This window comes from Hydra viridissima, unplaced genomic scaffold (genome assembly GCF_058129835.1).
Source record: "Hydra viridissima isolate aposymbiotic clone 2 unplaced genomic scaffold, HvirCarnegie_v1 scaffold_6, whole genome shotgun sequence".
Classification (NCBI taxonomy): Eukaryota; Metazoa; Cnidaria; class Hydrozoa; order Anthoathecata; family Hydridae; genus Hydra; species Hydra viridissima.
Window position 1 is genome coordinate 8,254,960 of NW_028324305.1, and position 20,212 is coordinate 8,275,171.

General features: G+C 29.4%; 2 protein-coding genes, 1 long non-coding RNA gene and 1 pseudogene across 12 annotated transcripts; 1 reads left to right on the top strand and 3 right to left on the bottom strand.

Moving 5' to 3' along the window:
- Positions 1-1,664: 1,664 nt before the first annotated feature.
- Positions 1,665-3,654, bottom strand: LOC149886879 (uncharacterized). Of its 7 annotated transcripts, XR_016453682.1 has the most exons (7): positions 3,281-3,654; positions 2,856-2,879; positions 2,699-2,722; positions 2,586-2,609; positions 2,473-2,499; positions 2,364-2,387; positions 1,665-2,024 (listed from the first exon to the last, which is right to left on the bottom strand). It is a non-coding gene; the product is annotated as an uncharacterized LOC149886879 (long non-coding RNA). The 7 variants fall into 7 exon arrangements; XR_016453683.1 differs by lacking the exon at positions 2,586-2,609; XR_016453685.1 differs by having other exon boundaries at positions 2,586-2,722; positions 2,856-2,985; positions 3,281-3,356.
- A 3,408-nt stretch (positions 3,655-7,062) lies between these two features.
- Positions 7,063-13,282, bottom strand: LOC145201495 (uncharacterized). 4 transcript variants are annotated; one of them, XM_090091544.1, is made up of 12 exons: positions 13,084-13,282; positions 12,506-12,565; positions 12,236-12,364; positions 11,514-11,677; positions 11,029-11,142; positions 10,748-10,903; positions 10,429-10,645; positions 9,841-10,268; positions 9,283-9,527; positions 7,688-8,435; positions 7,348-7,459; positions 7,063-7,270 (listed from the first exon to the last, which is right to left on the bottom strand). In XM_090091544.1, exons 1-7 carry the CDS (start codon positions 13,190-13,192, stop codon positions 10,463-10,465), a joined length of 915 nt encoding a protein of 304 aa, XP_089947670.1. In that variant the 5' UTR covers positions 13,193-13,282; the 3' UTR covers positions 7,063-7,270; positions 7,348-7,459; positions 7,688-8,435; positions 9,283-9,527; positions 9,841-10,268; positions 10,429-10,462. The 4 variants fall into 4 exon arrangements, with proteins under 4 accessions (XP_089947670.1, XP_089947668.1, XP_089947667.1 ...); XM_090091542.1 differs by having other exon boundaries at positions 7,063-7,459; XM_090091541.1 differs by lacking the exons at positions 12,236-12,364; positions 12,506-12,565; positions 13,084-13,282 and having other exon boundaries at positions 7,063-7,459; positions 11,029-11,164; positions 11,514-11,640.
- Positions 7,583-8,413, bottom strand: LOC149886880 (uncharacterized). Its single transcript, XM_090091548.1, has one exon. It carries the CDS (start codon positions 8,411-8,413, stop codon positions 7,736-7,738), a length of 678 nt encoding a protein of 225 aa, XP_089947674.1. The 3' UTR covers positions 7,583-7,735.
- A 1,108-nt stretch (positions 13,283-14,390) lies between the features above and the next one.
- On the top strand, positions 14,391-16,568 carry LOC149886881 (uncharacterized; annotated as a pseudogene).
- Positions 16,569-20,212: the final 3,644 nt, after the last annotated feature.

The window sequence follows — 20,212 nt, forward strand, 5'->3', positions numbered from 1 at the left end:
TTTGGACTGGCCTCAAATCACCTGAGTACGAGGCCTGTTAGTACAGACGGCCATGAATCAATCTGATTAATAAATCTGCGTAAGTCATTATCGCTACTCGGGTGATTTAAGGATGTCTCGTTTTTATGAGTGTTCGGTTGCACCACCAAACATTTCTTTTGAGCATAAATTTTTTTGGAAAACAACTCACTAAAATGAACATTACCAGGCAAAAGCTGTCAAAAATTAAAATATTAATTTTTTACGACGTTATGGGTTATGACGGATTTTGTCTTTTCTGAAAAAGAAGAATATCTTTAAAAATTAACAAAATGATCTCTATGCACATCTATTCCAGTAATTTTCAATCTAGTACACTTCGATAATTGTTATTATCCACTTGTACAATTAGTGATTGATGGTACGATCAGAAAATCCGACGTTTTTTATAATCTTCCGGCGTCGTCCCTAACACTACTAAAAGAAGCAATCATCGTTAACGGCACTTAGAGCAATAAAGTCGATAAGAATAATTAAGATTTTTTTTGTCGGGTGAAACCATGTGACCAAATTTACATTTTATTAGACATGAAGTTTTAGATTTTTAAATATTTTGCAGCTGTTTCAAGCAAAACAAAAATCATTTTCTAGTTTGAAAGTTTCACATGAAAATATGTTAAACCAGTTGTCTTGTTGCTATGTTTATTTTTTTGTTATTGGTTTTTACTTGAAAATGAATTTAATGTTTCACCTAATCTTTTCTAATTTTTATGATTCATTTTCTGTGTAATATACTTGGTATATGTAGGAAGTACATACATGCATACATACATACATACATACATACATACATACATACATACATACATACATACATACATACATACATACATACATACATACATACATACATACATACATACTAAGTACGTGGACTGATTTTTTAAAACTGAGCATATACTAAAATGTTATATATCATTAGAAAGCCCTTCAATACAGTATTTTAAAGGTGAAAAAATTATTAAAAACGAACAATTTAAAAAAAAGTTATGACGTTTTTAGTAGCAAATTTTCGATATATTGAGTTATTTAAGAAATTGGTTCCAAAAAAAATTTTTTTTTCACTGAAATTGTTATAACTTTGTCAAATCTTATCAAAATGCCTAAACCTTGGTATCAAAAGATAGATGTAAGAGAAGGGGTGTATAGAGGGCCAGAGGGGGAACCGGAACACCATCGTAACCTTAAAAAATACAAGTTTTTCACACGAAAGAGTGTTTTTCTGATAAAATATGTTATCTTTATACACAAAAAGTTAATCTAATTTGCTTCCATTCCATTTCCAAATATTAGTGGTCTTTTTTAGATTAAAGGGTGGACGTCTTTGTTATGTTTTAACACCCTCGTAGTGAAATGTTGCATTCTTATTAAGAATGCAACATTTCACTACGTTTGCAACACGTTTGCAACATTTCACTACGTTTGCACACGTTTCACTACGAATGCAACATTTCACTATGTTTAAGAATTTCTTAAACATATTTTAACCTAAAAAACACTGATTATATTTTGTGTTAAAAAGTTTAAATTATATTTTCTTACTTTACATCATATACAAGTGGTGTATAAATTGACATTAGGGGCGGGGCATGTGCCATACTTAACGCCCCAACCCCCCCCCCCCCCGCCCAGTCTTATCCAACCTAAAAAAAAAATTTTAAATATATATGAATAAAGGTTTTAAATAGAGTTTATGGAAAAAGAGAAATAAGTAAATAGATTAGTACTTAATAGCATTATGTAAAATTTAATTTAAAACAATTAATTGTAAAAGTGATAGGCTGAATAAATAATATGAACAACCTATTAATCAATGATAGCTTAAAAAATGTTAATGAGATTGGTCATTTCATTCTACTGCACTTTGAGGGATAACACAATACTAATGCATTAAATAGTCTATATAAATAAAAACATAAATTCGATAATCATTCAGAAACTTTTCTAAATCATAAATTTACCAGCAGAAGGTTGTGCACATGTAACTAAAGATAAAAAAAGTTTTTATAAAAATTTGCAATTGATAGGAAAGGTGTGTACATGTATGCAAATAATAGTTTTTAAACTTACTAGTTGTAGTGGATTAGTACTTAAAAGCAATATGTAAAATTTAACATAAAAAAATTAATTGTGAAAGTGATAGGCTGAATAAATAATATGAACAACATATTAATCAATGATAGCTTAAAAAATGTTAATGAGATTGGTCATTTCATTCTACTGCACTTTGAGGGATAACACAATACTAATGCATTACATAGTGTATATAAATAGAAACATAAATTAGATAATCATTCAGAAACATTTCTAAATCATAAATTTACCAGCAGAAGGTTGTGCACATGTAACTAAAGATAAAAAAAGTTTTTATAAAAATTTGCAATTAATATGAAAGGAGTGTACATGTTTGCAAATAATAGTTTTTAAACTTACTGGTCGTAGTAGCCAATGAAGATGTAACTAAAGGTTATCAAAGTTGTAGTTTAAAAAAAAATACTCTAATTGCCAAGATAAACATATTGAAAGATAAAAATTTGTACACATACCACTTATAGCAGATGTAGAAGGAACTAAGTTTAAAAATTATTTAATAAAAAATTTATATTGCAATCGTCAAAAATATATACACATATTAAAAAGTAATAGTTATTAAACTTACCATTTGTTGAAGACGAGGATGTAACTAAAATTCAAATTTGTAATAAAAAATAAATACTGCAAAATAATGACTTTGAAATTGGTATTCTTTGAAATCTATTCACAGATTAAAAACTAATTCAATAATCATTAACATATACAAACTGATACAAACTTACCAGCAGTAGGCCGTGTAGATTCGACTAAAAATGTTAAAAAAATTTTACACAATATAATTTGAAATTGTCAACATCAAGTTACAAATGTAACAATCGTTAAAGCTGTTCTGCTCAAGGTGCAACAACTATACTAAAAAAATGAAAATAAACAATGAAAATATAACTATTCAAATATAAAGATATTATTTTATAAGCAACAAGCTAAAATTAGGAATGGTTATAAACTTATGTAAACAATAAACACAGATAAAGATAAGTATACAATAAGTAAAGAACATTAACTTAAGTTTTTTAAGTGTTTCTATATATAGGAAGATATTATAAATGTTTTAATAATATTTACTTAATTTTAACTAGTTTCTCTTTGTGATTATGAAAATGTTTTTTTAATTAATAAACCCAATATTTATGTGACTTATACTTACGAAATCTTAAAAAATCTACAAAAAGCTGGGTAGGATCTAAACAAGAAATAAATGTTAGACATGCTTGTATAATGATTTAAACACTAATCCACAGATAAAGAAGTATATAATTCAAATATGATAAAAGACAATAACAATGATTATCATTGAATGATATGTTTTATAATAAACCACATATGAATAAGTATATTACATACTTCATTAGATTAATCTTAACAAAAAACTTCTTAGTGTTTTTAAAATATTAAATGTTAGTGTTTTAAAATATTAAAGCTGTTCCTATTGAATGCCAACAGTTTTAATCTGAAACATTAATCTTTTTTTATATGTTATATAAATAACAATTAAGGTTTTACATTTATCATTATTTTTGGATATGAGAAAAAAAAATTGAACTTACTACCTGTTAGTGTAGCCACAAGATTTTTGTTGGCATTGTCCATATTAAATTAAATCTAATAATATAAATCAAAATAATTGAAAATAAGATTTTCATTTGAATCCCCCCCCCCCTTATCCAGATTTCGGCCCCCACCCGGATTTCGCTTAAAAAAAAAAATAACAGAAAAACCGAAATTAGGTACCTAAAGTCCAACACTAATTAGAGTAATTGCTAATCCTGATTTTTCGTTGAAATTTGGCATGTTCATAGAAAATGCATAAAGCAAACTATTTTAATAATAAAAAATGCGGACTTTACATTTCTTCGACTACAAGTCCAAGTGACAACATCAACGAAATTTTCATGCAAAATTCTCAGCAAAATACTCCATAAAAAAGTATCGTAGCGATACACAATAGTGATATAAAAAACAAGCCTAACCTTTCTTTTTTTCAAAAGTTGTCAAGGTTTATATATGTTTCTAAAAAGAACCACCTCAAAAAACCGTTTGCCTAGAGCTACCTGAAAAAAGTGGTATACTTGGTAAAACACAAATTTAACTTAATTGCTAATCTTCATCATGCGTTGAAATTTGGCATGTGCGTAGAAAATACATGAAAGAAACTATTTTAATAATAAAAAAAGCGGACTTTACATTTCTTCGACCCCAAATTCAAGAGAGAACATCAGCCTAATATTTAGGAGCAAAATATCACATAAAAAAGTTTAGTAAACATAATAAAAGTTTTAAAAAAGTGAAGATTAGTCTTTCTTCTTTCCAAAAAGTATCTATGTGCATATATGTTTCTAAAAAGAAACTCCACAAAACTACGTCTGCCTCACGCTGCCTCAAAAAAAAGTTAAAAAAGTGAGAGCCAAAATTTTAGCATAAAAATCGGTTCCGTAAATCGCTATTTCCGCGTACCTATATATATATATATATATATATATATATATATATAAGAAAGAGTTAGATTGTAAACAATATAAAATCATAAATAAAGACAAGAAAAAAATGAGAAATAAAAAAACACATCACCATACGTATTACTATAAATCAGAAAATGATTGAATTTGTACTACAGAAGATGCTAGAAAGATACAGAAAATGCTGGAATTTATATCGAGTTAAAATTAACATTTAAAACCACATTATAAATCATTAACAAACAAATCATCAATTTAATAGTAAGCCACGCCATCTTCCCCAAATGTTCTTGAGCTTTTCTACTATATAATTACAAAAATTAGTCAAACTATTGAATCTGAAAAAGCTATTTCAGAGCTGACTTGACTTCCGCTTGAATAAATAAAAGATGGCGTATAACATTTAAAAACTCGTTTTTATTCTTGTTTTATTCTCGAAAACTTACTAGGAACTTACTAAGTATTTCGCTTAATCCTGGTAGGTACTTAGTAGGAACTTACTAGGATTAGCAGGAAATTCATAAACGTCATCTACAGATGACGTTTATGAATTTCATTAGTCATGATTAATGGGAAACTTAATAAGTTTAGCCGTATTAAGCGAAAACTTACTAGGATTAGCCGTATTAGCAGGAAGTTAAACAGATTCCTTGTAGTATTAGCCGGTTTTTTTTTCTCGGGCTACATCGAGCACGCGGTAAAAAAATGGTCACAGATTTTATCTTTAAAATCGGTGCCGTATATCGCAGATACGCATATACCTACTATTAGGTTGGGGAATATATTCGTAGCGTTTTTATCAAAGACTTTTATTTAAGGGAAATCTTTACTTATAACAATAAATTAATCGATTATGTATTCACCATCGCTGTTTACGACCTCCTCCCACATCTCGACCAATTTGTCGATGCCTTTCCGCCAAAAATCGCCCGGTCTAGTATCGAAGAAGCTATTGACCCAGTTTTTAACGCCCCTCATATGGTTCAACAGAGATCGGAAAAGATGGTAATCTGTGGGTGCAAGATTCGGAGAATACGGCGGTTGCTGAAGGACCTCCCATTCGAGCTCTTGGAGTGTAGCTTTGACGACTTGTGCAACATGGGGTCTGGCGTTGTCGTGAAGGAGTATGGTTTGGCCTTGTCGATGAGGTCTTTTCAGTTGAATAGCTTCATTTACGCGGCGTAGCTGGGCTATGTAGAGCTCCTTGGTGATCGTGACATTCCTATCGAGCATTTCCCAGTGCACCATGCCCTCTCAGTCCCACCAAACACATATCATGATCTTCTTTGGATGAAGGTCACGCTTGACTCTGGGCTTTGGCGTATCTCCTGGTGCCACCCATTCCTTCCTTTGCTTCATGTTAATGTATAGACACCATTTCTCATCTCCCGTGACGATTCGATACAAAAAGCGCTGTTTATGACCACGTGTTGCTCGATGGCGGGCGAGATGTTGAGAAGCAATTTGAAGGCGATTTTATTTGTTTACTTCGCTCAACTCGTGAGGTACCCAGGCTCCCAATTTTTCAGCAAATCCCATTGAATGAAGATGGTTGAGAATCGTTTTATGATCACAGTTCATTTTTTCGGCCAATTCACGACTTGTTTGGTGACCGTCCTCCTTTAAAAGTGCTTTGAGACGCTCTTCGTCGAAGTCAGAAGGTCTCCCGCTGCGAAGTGTGTCGTCGACGTCAAAATCGCCATTTTTAAACTTTGCAAACCATTTTCGTGCAGTGGACTCACCTATGACACCGTCTCCGTATACGTTGCAAATGTCCCGGGTTGCTTCAGCAGCCTTTTGGCCTCGATGAAAAGCGAAGAAAAGTAGGTGTCGAAAATGTTGTTTTTTACCTCCTGGATATTCCATTTTTAAGCCTTAAAAGTAACAAAAAATTAAATTATTCCAAAAGACGATTAGGACAGTTTTGTAGAACAGAAAGAGCTCTATCGAATGAATATTTACTCTTTGTCAAACAGAAACAAATCGTTGTAAAATAAAATAAAATATAAAAACGCTACGAATATATTCCCCAACCCAATATATAATGGTTGAGAAACAAAAACATCCCTCAAAAGGAGGTCACTCCGCAATGTCCGTAAAAACTACCGTAAATTTGATCAAAACACGGCCAAGAATTTTTGCACTTTGTATTTTTACGTCCGTGGGTTGGTAATGGAAATGAATTTTTCAAATTTGATACAACTATATTGAGTTTTGTGAAACGAAGGTTTTAAATGTTATTAATGTTAGATTTTTTGCTGCATATTTTGCTAAAAGATTTTTTTTTTACGATGCAAATTGGACTAGAGGTAGGCCTAAACCCGAGTATAATCCAGTAGTTTTGGCGAAACCGATAATTAGATTAAAAGGTTTCCGCCAGAAATAGTTTTTTGTGATACTGCGCAGACAATTTTTTAAAAATAAAGTTATTAACAATTGAATGTTAATAACTATTGAGATGTTACTTCTGGTATTAATATTTAACAGATTGTTTTCAATGTCAAATCTTAAATACAAATACAAGAAAGTGTCTACATTTTTCACTAATAATCATGTCCTGTAGCCAGGGAGTCGACTATAAGCACTATACTCATTTGCTCCTTCCACTCTCCAACTTTGTTGTCATCTTCATTCCCCTGTTGAAAATTACCCAGTACCGTCTTCTTTCTCCGCTACCGCATCTATCCCCGTAAAACAGTAAGTATTAAGGTAAAATATTATCTGATTTGTGAGAATTAAATCAAATAAATTAAATCACTTCTTAAACAGACTTTTTCCGGGTTAGTAAATACCAAAACTGCTGCTCCCATTTCACGGAGAACTCGACTTATTAAAATCTTGTTGTAACTTTGTTGAGCGCTTTTCTAACGCTACGAATAAAAAGATTGTAATCTTTTTTGATAGTTTAAATTTTAACATTTCAAAAAATGGGAGTAGTAGGAGAAGGGGACTCATAGAAAATTGGGAATATCAGATCAACGAAAGAAAAAGAATGATAAGAAAAATATAGATCTTTAAAATGTCATTTTGTAACAAGTAAAAATATAAAATAATACCATGTAAAAAATGCCATGTAAAACAATATGTAAAATACTTACCAAATGTTGGAGACTTATTTATTGTATATTTTATTTATATCTTTTAATTCATTTGGGTTCCCCCAGTTCTTTTCTAACTGGAATTCCATTTTCATTTTTGGTGGCATTTGAAAATTTCTTTAAGACTTTTGCCAAATCTTCACAAACTTCACTGGTATCAATAGTTGATTCATCGACATCAAATGTTAAGTTTTTTATCTGATTTAACATATCGCGAATATGTGAAAGAGTTGAAGTTGCTACAACGGTTTTTTTCATCGAGTCATTAAGTGCCGGAGACAAACACTCTCCGTATAACATTGATTCATCACCAACTTCACATGGAGTTGGTGAATTGATTGGAATGTATACAGTATTCTCATCATCATTATCCAGAGTCAGGAAAGGAGAATTTCTATATAATGATGACAAAGAATTCCATGACCATGTTTCAGGAAATCTTATAAATACCAGGAAAAAATGCTTGCATAAATATGCAGATTCACGCCAAGTTTTGCAAGAACATTTTGACATCAATTTGTCACTTCCAAAATCTACAGTGTAACTTTCATTATTACCTGAGAAACTGTTTACCGTAAATACTCCATGACTTTGTGGCCAAGCTCCAGTCATCTCAGAGTCATTAGCAAGTGCAGTCTTCTCTAAACAGTTTTTGATAAAATCATGTGGTCTGTTGAATAGATATTCAGGGACAGTTGTATTATAGAGTTTATAGCTGGAGTGCATTTTAAGGTTCGCTTCTTTATAGCTAAATAAATTAATTAAAAAGCTTAAATTCATAAAACTACAGCATTTACTTTTGCAATACATTTGCTACTCTTTACATTACTATTTTATTTAGTTTAATTATGTACTAGTATATAGACACGCATTACTATTGCAAATTAAAATGCTCGTATGTATGACATTATAAAAGTATATGTATATATGTATAACTATAATTTTTATCTAAATTATAGAATTCCAGACAAATTTATATTTTACCATACTGAAACTACTACTGTAAACCTATAAAATATAAATGTAAAATATAAATAAACTAAAAACAAAGTAAAGAGCTTCTCTAGCTTATCAGGAAAGAATTCTTCAATTAGGATTGTGAGCATGCTAGTAATTGAGGAGTTTTTATATCGTTGAAGGTATGAATATTTAAATGATTGGTTTTGTCGTTCTACACCATTATTTGTATTGCAATTCACCAAAAATCTATCACTTCGATATGCCCAAACCCATCTCTATAAACATACTTGATAATTGATAAGTCTAAAACTATTACATTTCTCTGTATCATACTTATAGTATCATATCATAATTGATAAATCTAAAACTATTACATTTCTCTGTATCATACTTATAGTATCATATCATAATTGATAAATCTAAAACTATTACATTTCTCTGTATCATACTTATAGTATCATATCATAATTGATAAGTCTAAAACTATTACATTTCTCTGTACCATACTTATAGTATCATATCATAATTGATAAATCTAAAACTATTACATTTCTCTGTATCATACTTATAGTATCATACTGATAGTTAAACACCTGACTAATTAATTGATCAGATGTTCACCTTCTAAATATTACCTCTTTAATTTTTAGCCAATATCTTGAGATATACTCTTTGAATTTAATGAAGTTAGCACCCCAATAATCAGAAGAAAGAAGACAGGTTATTGCCAGATCCATTACCTTTTCATTCCATGCTCTGGCAATGCGTCTTAAAATTGCAAGTATTTCCACTTTATGATTTGAACAGCCATTGGTTTTTTTGTTTAACCAACGTTCCCATGCCTGCTCTCTGTGAAAATCACAAATCAGAACATGTGTACCTAAACATGTTGGTAAAGGCTTTTTAAAAGTAATCACCATATGTAAAACATGCCAAGGAAAGTCAGTAAAAATGATTAATTACTGCTTAAAATTGATGCTTCATATTTTAAGAGAGTTCATGGAACATGAAGTCTAACTAGTGGTAAAAAAAATGAACTTAATCTGAAAACATGGGTTAAAAATTGGAAAAAATTTGATGATTTGACATGGAATGCCCCCTCAGTAGAGAAATATATAATACCATCATGGAGAAATTTCAAGTTGATTTAGGATTCACATAATTAAAATAATATCAAGTAATATGTAATATACCTGCAAAAACTGTCTCAATTGCATCTATCTTCTCATTACAGTAGTCTGTCATGCAAAATGACGGATGGAAAGATGGGCTCCATGACTTCAAAATGTTTAACGCCTCCAATATTGAAACTTTTGTTTCATTTTCAAGTACAAATGTAGCTATAACTTGATAATCTATATTTGTTTTTACTGTCACAAAGAACAATGGCAGCAAATACCTTGTAGTACGATATGTGGCATCAAGTAGAAGAATTTCTTCTCCATATCGCTTCATTAGCTTTTTTTGCCAACATGTTTGATAAACAAAAAGGAATGTTCCAACATCACTAGCCACAACATTTTGGTCACATTTTGGTCGAAAAAATATATTAACAGTTGGATCAGTTTCTTTCCAAGCGTTAATCTTCTTTAAAAGACATTCTTGATCTATCATAGAATACCTAAACACAAGTAATTAAATAAGATTTAACATCTGTATGTTAAATCTTATTTAATTATGTGTAGGTATTCAATAATAGATAAAAACTACCAGCTTAGCAACTCTCCTATCGACCTATTCTATAAGGTTAAAAAATATATATTAAATAGATTAAAATATACCTGAACTTGTGTTGTGCTTTTACAATATGTGATCTTATAGTTTTATTTCTAGGAAAAATCTTCTATTATTGAAAGGGGGATTTTGATCTTCAAACATTTCTTTTACTTTAATCCTAAGCAATCTTTTCATTTCCCTGAGATTTAAAATTCCTTCTTTCAAATATTGTTCAATCTGAATTGAAAGTTGAGGATCTATCATTTGGGAAATTAGCTCAATCTAAAAGTTGTTTGAACTGTTTATCAAAAAGCTGAACTTAAGACGATACAGAATAATATGATATATTTTTATACTTTGGAAATAGAAAATATTTTATTATACCTTATCCCCAAGTGGATGATTTTCATGACAAGGCAAATCATCTATTACCAGCACTATCTTTCTAATGATACTATCTTTCTCAAATGACCCATTCTTGATACTATCTCTGAGTAATTTTGATGCATTTTTTCTTCGCCATTCAGTTGATTCTAAAATCTATAAATACAAACTGACTTCTGAATTAAATGTGAAAATCTTAAAATAAAACAAAAAATATACCAAGAAACAAATTTAAAAATATATATTTATATACATAGAAACAAATTTAAAAAAATGATAACCTTAAATTCTGGGAAAAGTATAATTTCTCTCATAACAACTTGAGCTGGGCACATAAACTTCTTGCTGTCCTGAAGAACTACATACTTTTTGTGGTAATGAGGATCAGCAATGCCCTAGTTTGATAATACCATTTATCTATTATAATGCAGATAAGTCATATAGAGAATATTGATTGGACATCATCATCATATCTTTTTTTGTTTATTTCATTCATTTTGTGTGCAGTTATTATTGATGAATTATTAATAATAATATTATGTGTTAAATAGCACATATCAGTAAATGACATTTGTATGTATGTATGTATGTATGTATGTATGTATGTATGTATGTATGTATGTATGTATGTATGTATGTATGTATGTATGTAATGTCACAAAAATCTTTTGCAAAAATGTAAAACCATTATATGCATACAAAATCCAAGTTTGAATTTGCTATATAACTTAATTTTAAAAATTTGTAATATAAAATAGCAATTTACCTTTTTTTTATTTTCTTCTCTGCATTTCTTTTTGGCTGCTAAATTTCTATCAAATCCATGATGGCAGTCCAACACCTTTGATGTTGAAATCATGTAAGGTGTTCCAGAGAATGGAATAACATCATCTTCCCATAACACTTTTCGACTTTTTGCAAACACATTATCTACAAAGATAAAACCCAGCAACCAGCCAGGCCACTGATTGCATAAAAAACTTTAAAACTGAGAGTTTATAAAATACGCCCAAATAAATGAATACAGATTTAATGTGATATAAGCAATATCATAAGCACATAAACAACTTAAAAGTCTCAGGTAAAGTAGGTACATGGAAGCCTGTGCTCTTAGAAATGATGTTAGAATGGAAAGCTTTTAGGAATTAGTTCTCCACAATAAAAAAAAGCCTCTAAGAGAAACAGGGAAGTTAAGAAGAATAGGTAGTGCTCATTGACAACACAACAGTGTTGTCACACAGACACAACAGTGATGGGAAGGATTGGAGGGAATACTAAATCAAATAGTTCCCTTTAATAAAATTGGTAACTTTCTGCTAGTTTGTGTATGAAAAATCATGCAACAAACTAGCAGATAGATTAAAATAAGTTTTGATGTACTTTTTATTCTTTTGTAACAATAAAAACCTACTCAAAAAGGTTGATAACAGCATAATTACTTTTTAATTACATCTTAATAACAGAAAAACAATTTAAAATAATAAAAACCTATCTTTCCAAAATTTTTTCCGACTTTGAAAACTGCATATCGTGTAGTTGTTTGCAGTTCATACTGTTTTAAGCAAAATGCAGCTTCATCAGGTGAATCACATACAAATACAATTTTTATCATATTCCCTAAAATCAAAAAATAAAAACAACAAATAAACAAGAATTTTATCAATACATCATAACTGTTGAGGTATAAAATGCACATATCTTAAAATATACCTTTCTTAATTGGCAACCAAAAAAGGGGCAAAAGTAAAAACAACTTACCTACATTAACGTATTCACCTGTCAGGGACCCAATTTTCAGGTACTTCTGGCAATTGTGTCCTAGAATTTGGAATATAAAACAGTTATTAGGGTATCACCACATTAGCATATATATATATATATATATATATATATATATATATATATATATATATATATATATATATATATATATATATATATATATATATATATATATATATATATAACAAAGAAACTATGTATGGTATTTAAATTTCATGGCTTACAGCAATCATCATGAAATACTATGTTAATTACATCTAAATAACATAGTATTTCATGGCTGAAATACTATATATATATATAAACTTGGTTAAAGTATATCATAACAGCCTTATGACATTAATTGAAAAATTTGGACAATTTTTTTCTTTATTGCTGGTGAAAATAACAGACATTAGTTATTGGATATTAACTCCAACAGCTATAATTTGATTTTTCAGGAAGTTGTTTAGAATTCACATATTTTAAGTTGCTTAACATTATTATTATCATCATTTTTTTGCATTATTTTATGATTACTAATAAAACAATACGAGAAGAAAAAGTTTAATAACCTTTGAATTCATGCTCACTATTATCATCACTATCATCTTCATCAGTACTATTCTGGATGTCATCATCTCTGAATACATTTTCTAAGATACCATTATCCGATTCCATCATTTTTAAAATTTTTAATTAGCGATTTTGTGTAACTTTTTTTTGAAAGAAACTTAACATGCGAATAAAAAATTTACGGTAATTTTTACGGACTTTGCGGAGTGACCTCCTTTTGAGGGATGTTTTTGTTTCTCAACCAAAACAGTTTTACAAAATAAATACGGGGATGGTTTTTTTGTAACAATAATATTTATATAACATTAATAAATAATTATTATAAAATTATTTAAATAATTTTCATTTAAAATTTTATTTAATAAAATTAAATTAAGTTAAATATATATATTTATGCAAAAATTTAATATTTGCATAAAATTTACAATAATCAAACACCCGTCAATATTTTAACTAACTTCCAAATTAAAAAAAAAAGTCAGTTGAGAGGTGAAGGATTAAGCAAGGGATTAATTTTAGTATTTAGAAAATGGTTCGTCGATGTTGTGTAACAAATTGCAATGGCAATTATAATCCTCAGAATTGAGTTAAAGCATTTAGACTTCCAAGAAACATTGAAGAACGAAAACGTTGGATAGTTACAATACCAAGAGATAATGTTTCTGGCGCTACTGCAGTTTCTCCCCCCCCCCCCCCCCCCTTTTTTTTTTTATGATTGATTCTGATAAAGAATTTTATGCTAATTCAGAAAAATATAAAAATATAGGCCTGAAAATCAACGGAAAGTGCTCTAATTCGAAGTCAAAGTTGTAAAAAATCCCACTAAAAACCCTAATATTCGCCATTTTGAAAATAATAAGTTAATGATCTTTTTGCTGACAAAAGCAATACATTAATAGTTTTTACGTTAAAAAAGTTGTTAAAGTATGTTTATCTTGCGCAAGTTTTTGTGGCAATGAAAATAGCCGTTTTTTGATTTATTAGAGAATAAACTATATTGCAAGTAATGTACTTTTGTGATAATTTTTAAAAAAGAAATCAACAGTTTTTTTTTTCCTAAAAGAAGAACTTTTGAAACTTAGTTCATTGTTGTTTTATCACATGTAAAATTTAGAAATAGTAACTTCAAACCATTTTTTTCTTAATAAAAAAACCAGCGTACGATACAATGATAATTATTCATCAGTTTGTCTGCATTCTCAAATTCTACGTTCAACCTTTATTTGAAATCTTCCATTAATTTCATTTCGTTATAACAATTTCGTTATAATACTTTAAAACAGTAATGCAAAACCAATGAATTTAATTTGCTATTATTAATTATTTATGCAATGATATATTATATATTCAGTCTTCAGACTTTTTAAAAGAAAGTGCTATTCCTAGATTTCTTCTTTGCATAAATAAAGATCTCACTTTTGAAGCATTTCATTGTGGAGTTAAAATTAGTGTTATGACTTTATCATCTAACTGAGTTTATATTATGAACAAATTTTCCCATATCCAAGAAGCATTAAGATTTTAAAATTGTTGTGAAAGAACACCCAAAAAAGAAGTTGTATATCAACAAATTTTGTCAATGAATAAAACATGTATTGGGGGAAAAAAGTATCCAGTCGAAACAATTGTGCGAGCATTTGAGTATTTTTCTCTTTCACGATCAGCCTACAATCGCATCAGAGAAGATTTTGAACTTCCAAGTTTGTGTACTTTAGGAAGAATTCATCTAAATGTAAATCTTTAGATGATACCACTTATATCAGACATATTTTCTCTAATCTTAGAGATGATAGACAAAAAACATGCATTTTACTTCTTGATGAGGTTTATGTTAAACCAATGTTGCAGTATCATGGTGGCATAGTGTTTGGTAAATCAGTTAACAAACCTCATCTATTAGCAAACACAGTACTAAGCTTTTTGGTTGTAACATTGTTTAATGGACCAAAGTTTCTTTACAAAATGTTACCAGTCAGAGAACTTGATGCTGAGTTTCTTTTTGAACAGACAACCCTGATTCTTGATGCATTTAAAAGTAATGGGGGCATGTTATTGCTATTGTCTGTGATGGTAACAGAGTCAATCAGAAGTTTTATAATTTTTTTGAAAAAAAACAAACATGGTGTACTAAAGACAACATTTTTCTTTTATTTAATTATGTTCATTTATTAAAAAGTATACATAATAACTGGATCAAGAACTCAAGAACTTGAATTTTATATTGATGGAGAAAAAAAATAGCACAGTGGGTTGATATTATTAATTTGTACAAGCTTGAAACGAAAAATATTGTTAAAATGTCTAAATAAACGGAAGTTTCCGTTTATCCAAAGCCAATAGAAAGACAAAAAGTTATCACTTGTCTGCAAGTGTTTTGCGATGAAACATTGTCAGCATTAAAAAGTCATCCAGACCTGCATGAAAATGAAGGGACGATTATTTTCATCTCTAAAGTCATTGAATTTTGGAAAATTTGTAATGTTCACAGTCCATATGCAGACATTTGTTTCAAAGATTCGAGCTGCTATTGCTTCTGCTAATGATGACAATTTAAGCAAACTTTCTGCAATGGGTGATTTTGCAATACAAATAAAAAAAACAGAAAAAGGAAAAAGAGTCAAATTAATAACAAGAGACACTGCTAGTTGTTTAGCTCAGACCTGTTATAGTTTGGTTCAGTTGTCAAAATATCTTTTAGATACAACTCATCAGTATGTATTATTAGGCAACTTTACAACAGATCCATTAGAAAAGCTCTTTGGAAAATTAAGACAAGGCTCAGGAGGAACTTATTTTATTTCCATTCAACAAGTTCTTGAAAAAGTAACTATATACCGTACAAAGTTGCTATTAAAGTTTGAGAAAAGTTCAGATGTGTTAGCCAATCTAGGTTCAGATCACTCTTGTTCAAAATGTAAATTTTAACCAAGTATTTGCAAGGGTATTTGCAATGTTATTGACAATTTACCTGCTCTGTGTGATTCATTGACTGTTGATATTAAAATGTCATTAGTTTATATTGCTGGGTACATTATTTGTGAAGATGAAAATCCAGATGACACCTTTTATTTCTATGAAGCGTATGGAAATTTTTTAAAGGACATAAATCGAGGAGGTTTAACAATTCCTGGTGACAAAATTTGTCAATGGGCAATTTATTGTTACATTCTTTTTTATGAAGTATATAATTACACTTGTCGGTCATCACTGTGTAACCTCCTTATGATGCTATGAGAATCTTATTCATTAGGTATGCAAAGACATCATGGATTAACAATGACAAATATTTTATTTAATAATTATTGTCGACTTTATTCACCTCGTTCACACAAGGAGCCAAAGCAGAAGTTGATAAAACTCAGCACAAAGTAAAATGCTTGCAATGTTTTCAACAAAAATTGTAAAATAGTGTTTAGTAAAATATCTAAAAAGCTTGTATTTACTTTTTATTCTCTAAAGATTTTATCTCTTTTTTTCTCAAAAATTTATTTTTAATACTTAAAAAACCCATAAATAAATTTTGTGGTAAATGCTAATATTAAATTATAGAAAAATATAAATCTATATATACTAAATTGTTTAAACATAATTAGTTTTAGATACATTTAAGTTAATTTAAAATTGTTATAAATGTTATTTGTTAGTTATATTACAATGTTAGTTATAAACAAAATTTAAAAAAATAATAATAAATTCATCTTTTCACTTTTTATAAGTTACTTTTAGTAGATATATCATACAAATATTATATTCATGCGAAAATCACCTAACTGAGAATGTAAATTACTGCGAAGTAATAAATTTAATCTTGCCTCCAGTTTTTTACGCAAGCCGCGCGTTGGCAAGGCCTGTTATATAGTAAGCCATGTTACAAAATTATTAAATGGAACAAATCTATTATCAGAACAAGTGTACGAAGTTTCAACTTCCTTTGAAAACTGTAACTAGAGAAATACGTTTTCAAACTTTTTACTTTTGCCCCCTATTTTTGGGTTAATTTCCGCCAATTATGAGTAACTATTGAGTAATTAATTTTTTTTCTAATTGAAAAAAAAAACAAAAGTATATAATAAATCATAATGAAAATGGGTTTTTTATATCAGAATCTTCATTTTAGATTATTTTTCTTCTGTGGTACCTCCTATAAGTGATTGTTTTAGCTTATAGGTGCAAAGCAGGGTAACTTATTATTATCTTAAAAGTCATCTTTACTTTCATTGAAAACATTTTAGGCTACAAACATATAAAAAAAACAAAAACGTGTGTTTAAACAACGTCTAAATTTTCATGTACATTCCGTACAACAACTTTCTTACAGCATAGAACTTTGTTAGGTCATACCATGGTGTAACCTAATAAAGTTCTATGCTGTAACAAATGATAATGTTTGTATATTGTAAATTAGAGTTTTGGAAAAAAAAAATTTAACTAGATATATAATTAGCTAAAATATTTGGGGAAAGTTATTTTGTTATTTTAACTAGAAATCTAGTTTGTTAAAATAACAAAATAATTTTCCCCAAATATTTATCTTACAATATACAAGATCTATCATTTGTTACATTAGGACTTACATTACAGCATAGTAGTTTGTTAGGCTATACCACGGTACAAAGCTTGTAGATTTTATTTAGGAGCTCTTTACAATCTGAGGCCCAATTAATTTTAAAGCGATTGATCAAGAAAAAACTAAGAAAATATTAAATAGGACATCCGACTGAACAAGTAGGGAAGAGGTGGTTGGTTAAGAGGAAAAGGTGGAGTAAAAGAAAAAAAGGTGGAAAAAATAAACATGATAGAACTATAAGTCGCTTTAATTTTCGAATGACCTTTTATTTCAGATAAACTCTTCTTTTGGAATTTTTTTAAGGCTGAGCTAACAAGAAAACACTAAAATTAATCAGAACATTTGTTAGTTCAAAATATCACAAGAAATTTATAGTTAATTTTTTTCATCAACAGTATCAATTTTATCCATGATATTTTCCAGTTCATTATTTTCTTCTTCCTTATTTGAAACGGATATATCTTGCCAGTCAAGAAACTTTTCACAACTTGGGAGCAGTGGAAAATTTTTCTTCAGTTTTTTTTAAATTTTATTTCTGTTCTCTGATACTTCCTCTCGCATAAAATAACTAATGAATTATCTAGCACAAGAAAGCATCAAGTGAGCTGCAGCTGGAACTTTGTACCAGCTGTAATTCTTTAAATATAGACTAGAAATTTCTTAATCAAAAAGTTCTGGATTAACAGATTGCATACAGTAAAATATTCTTAAATCTTGTTTCGCATCGATGCCTAGTACTTTGCTAAATAGTTGTGAAAACATGCTTCCGCTGTACTTGTTTTTGCACCTTTAGCCTTTGATGGATCAATCTTTATACTGATATATTAAAAAAAAAAATTTTTTGATAAGCTCTTTCTTGTTTAAACTTTTTCTTTTTTAAAGTTTTTATAACACTCCATTTTTTAAATTCGATGTAAATATGTAGAAGACACTCAAAAAATTCATATCCAGGAATGAAGTAGAAACAAACAAAAACGCTAATTTTTTTTTTACTGAATACAGTTTTAGTTTTTGAGCTTTGTGCATCAAAGCACAAAGCTCAAAAACTAAAACTGTAGCCAACTAGCCCCGGTCTCCCCTATTCAGTAAAAAAAAAGTTAGCGTTTTTGTTTGTTTCTACTTCATTCCTGGATATGAATTTTTTGAGTGTCTTCTACATATTTACATCGAATTTAAAAAATGGAGTGTTACAAAAACTTTAAAAAAGAAAAAGTTTAAACAAATCTCTGGGTGAACATATCTGGGTGAACTTTTTTGAGGATATCAAATTACAGTTCAAAAGAATATGAACTTGGCAAGCATGGTCAAGTGTCAAACATTAAAAAAATTAAAATAATTGGTGGTCCAAAAAGGGCCTTCAAAAAAGAAAAAAATATGTGCCAACTTACCACTGCCCGGGGTAAGTTGCTTATACTCTCAGGGTAAGTTAGCACACCATGTAAAAAGAGACGAGTTTAGCAACATTAAGCATCTATTTCGAATGGATCTTTTTTATGAAAACTCTTGATAATTTTTATCCAACAATATTTTTTGATATTAACTTTTATTGCCCTTAAGTCGTTTGAATAGACTTTCCTTCTTTTTTAGAATTTACAGGCCTATCTACTTTTCTTTTTTAATTTCTCATGTCTGTAGATCTGTAGTGTTATATAGCTTAAGTGAATTTACGGCTAATGCGAAAAGTTGTAAGTTGGCACATGTTGTCAACTAGCCCCGCGATCATTGTCCCAACTAAGCCCAAAAGCTATTTGCTTATAAAATGGCTTATAAATCCCCAAAAACGCGAAATATTGAGAAACGCAAAATGTGACTGGTTAGAGTGAACCATACAACACCTACATCTATTCGAGTTTACTTGTAGCTTATTGTTTTTTAAAATTGAAAAAGTACTCTCGTTACAAAAATTACAAAATTAGTAAAAAAACACAAAAATCGCTATAACTTCTATGGGCATGCGCATATAGCTCTGATACTACACTGAAAGATGAATTAGTTAAGTGGGAAAGTCCATGTGAATTTTAGAAATTTCTGGTGGAAAGTTCCAAAGTTAAATGCAGTGTGTCAGTTTACCCCTGTAGCCAACTAGCCCCGGTCTCCCCTACTTTATTTTGGCTTTCAACTTAATTTCCTAACCAGAGGTTACTCTGCACCTAGGTTTTGGATATACTTAGTCCAGGTACAGAGTATATATTTTGGATGTACTTAGCCCAGGTACAGAATATATATTTTGGATGTACTTAGCCCAGGTACAGAGTATATATTAGGTAACTAAATCATTGAATAACTTTTTTAACGATAGTCTTAAACAATAATTTTAAAATGAAAACTTTGGATCAAAAGTATTGTTCTTTTCTTCCAAAAATGTCCAACTCAAGTAGAATTCAAGTTCGGACCGGACCATGAGCAGATTAGCTATTTGCTCCTGGTTTACAAAGAAAAATTGGTAAAAGAAATAACTTATTTTTACTCATGAAACAACAGGAAAAAAAATAGTTTTATTATATCGTATTTTTCAAATTGCACAGTTCATATCATTTTTCATTATTCATAATTTATTTCAA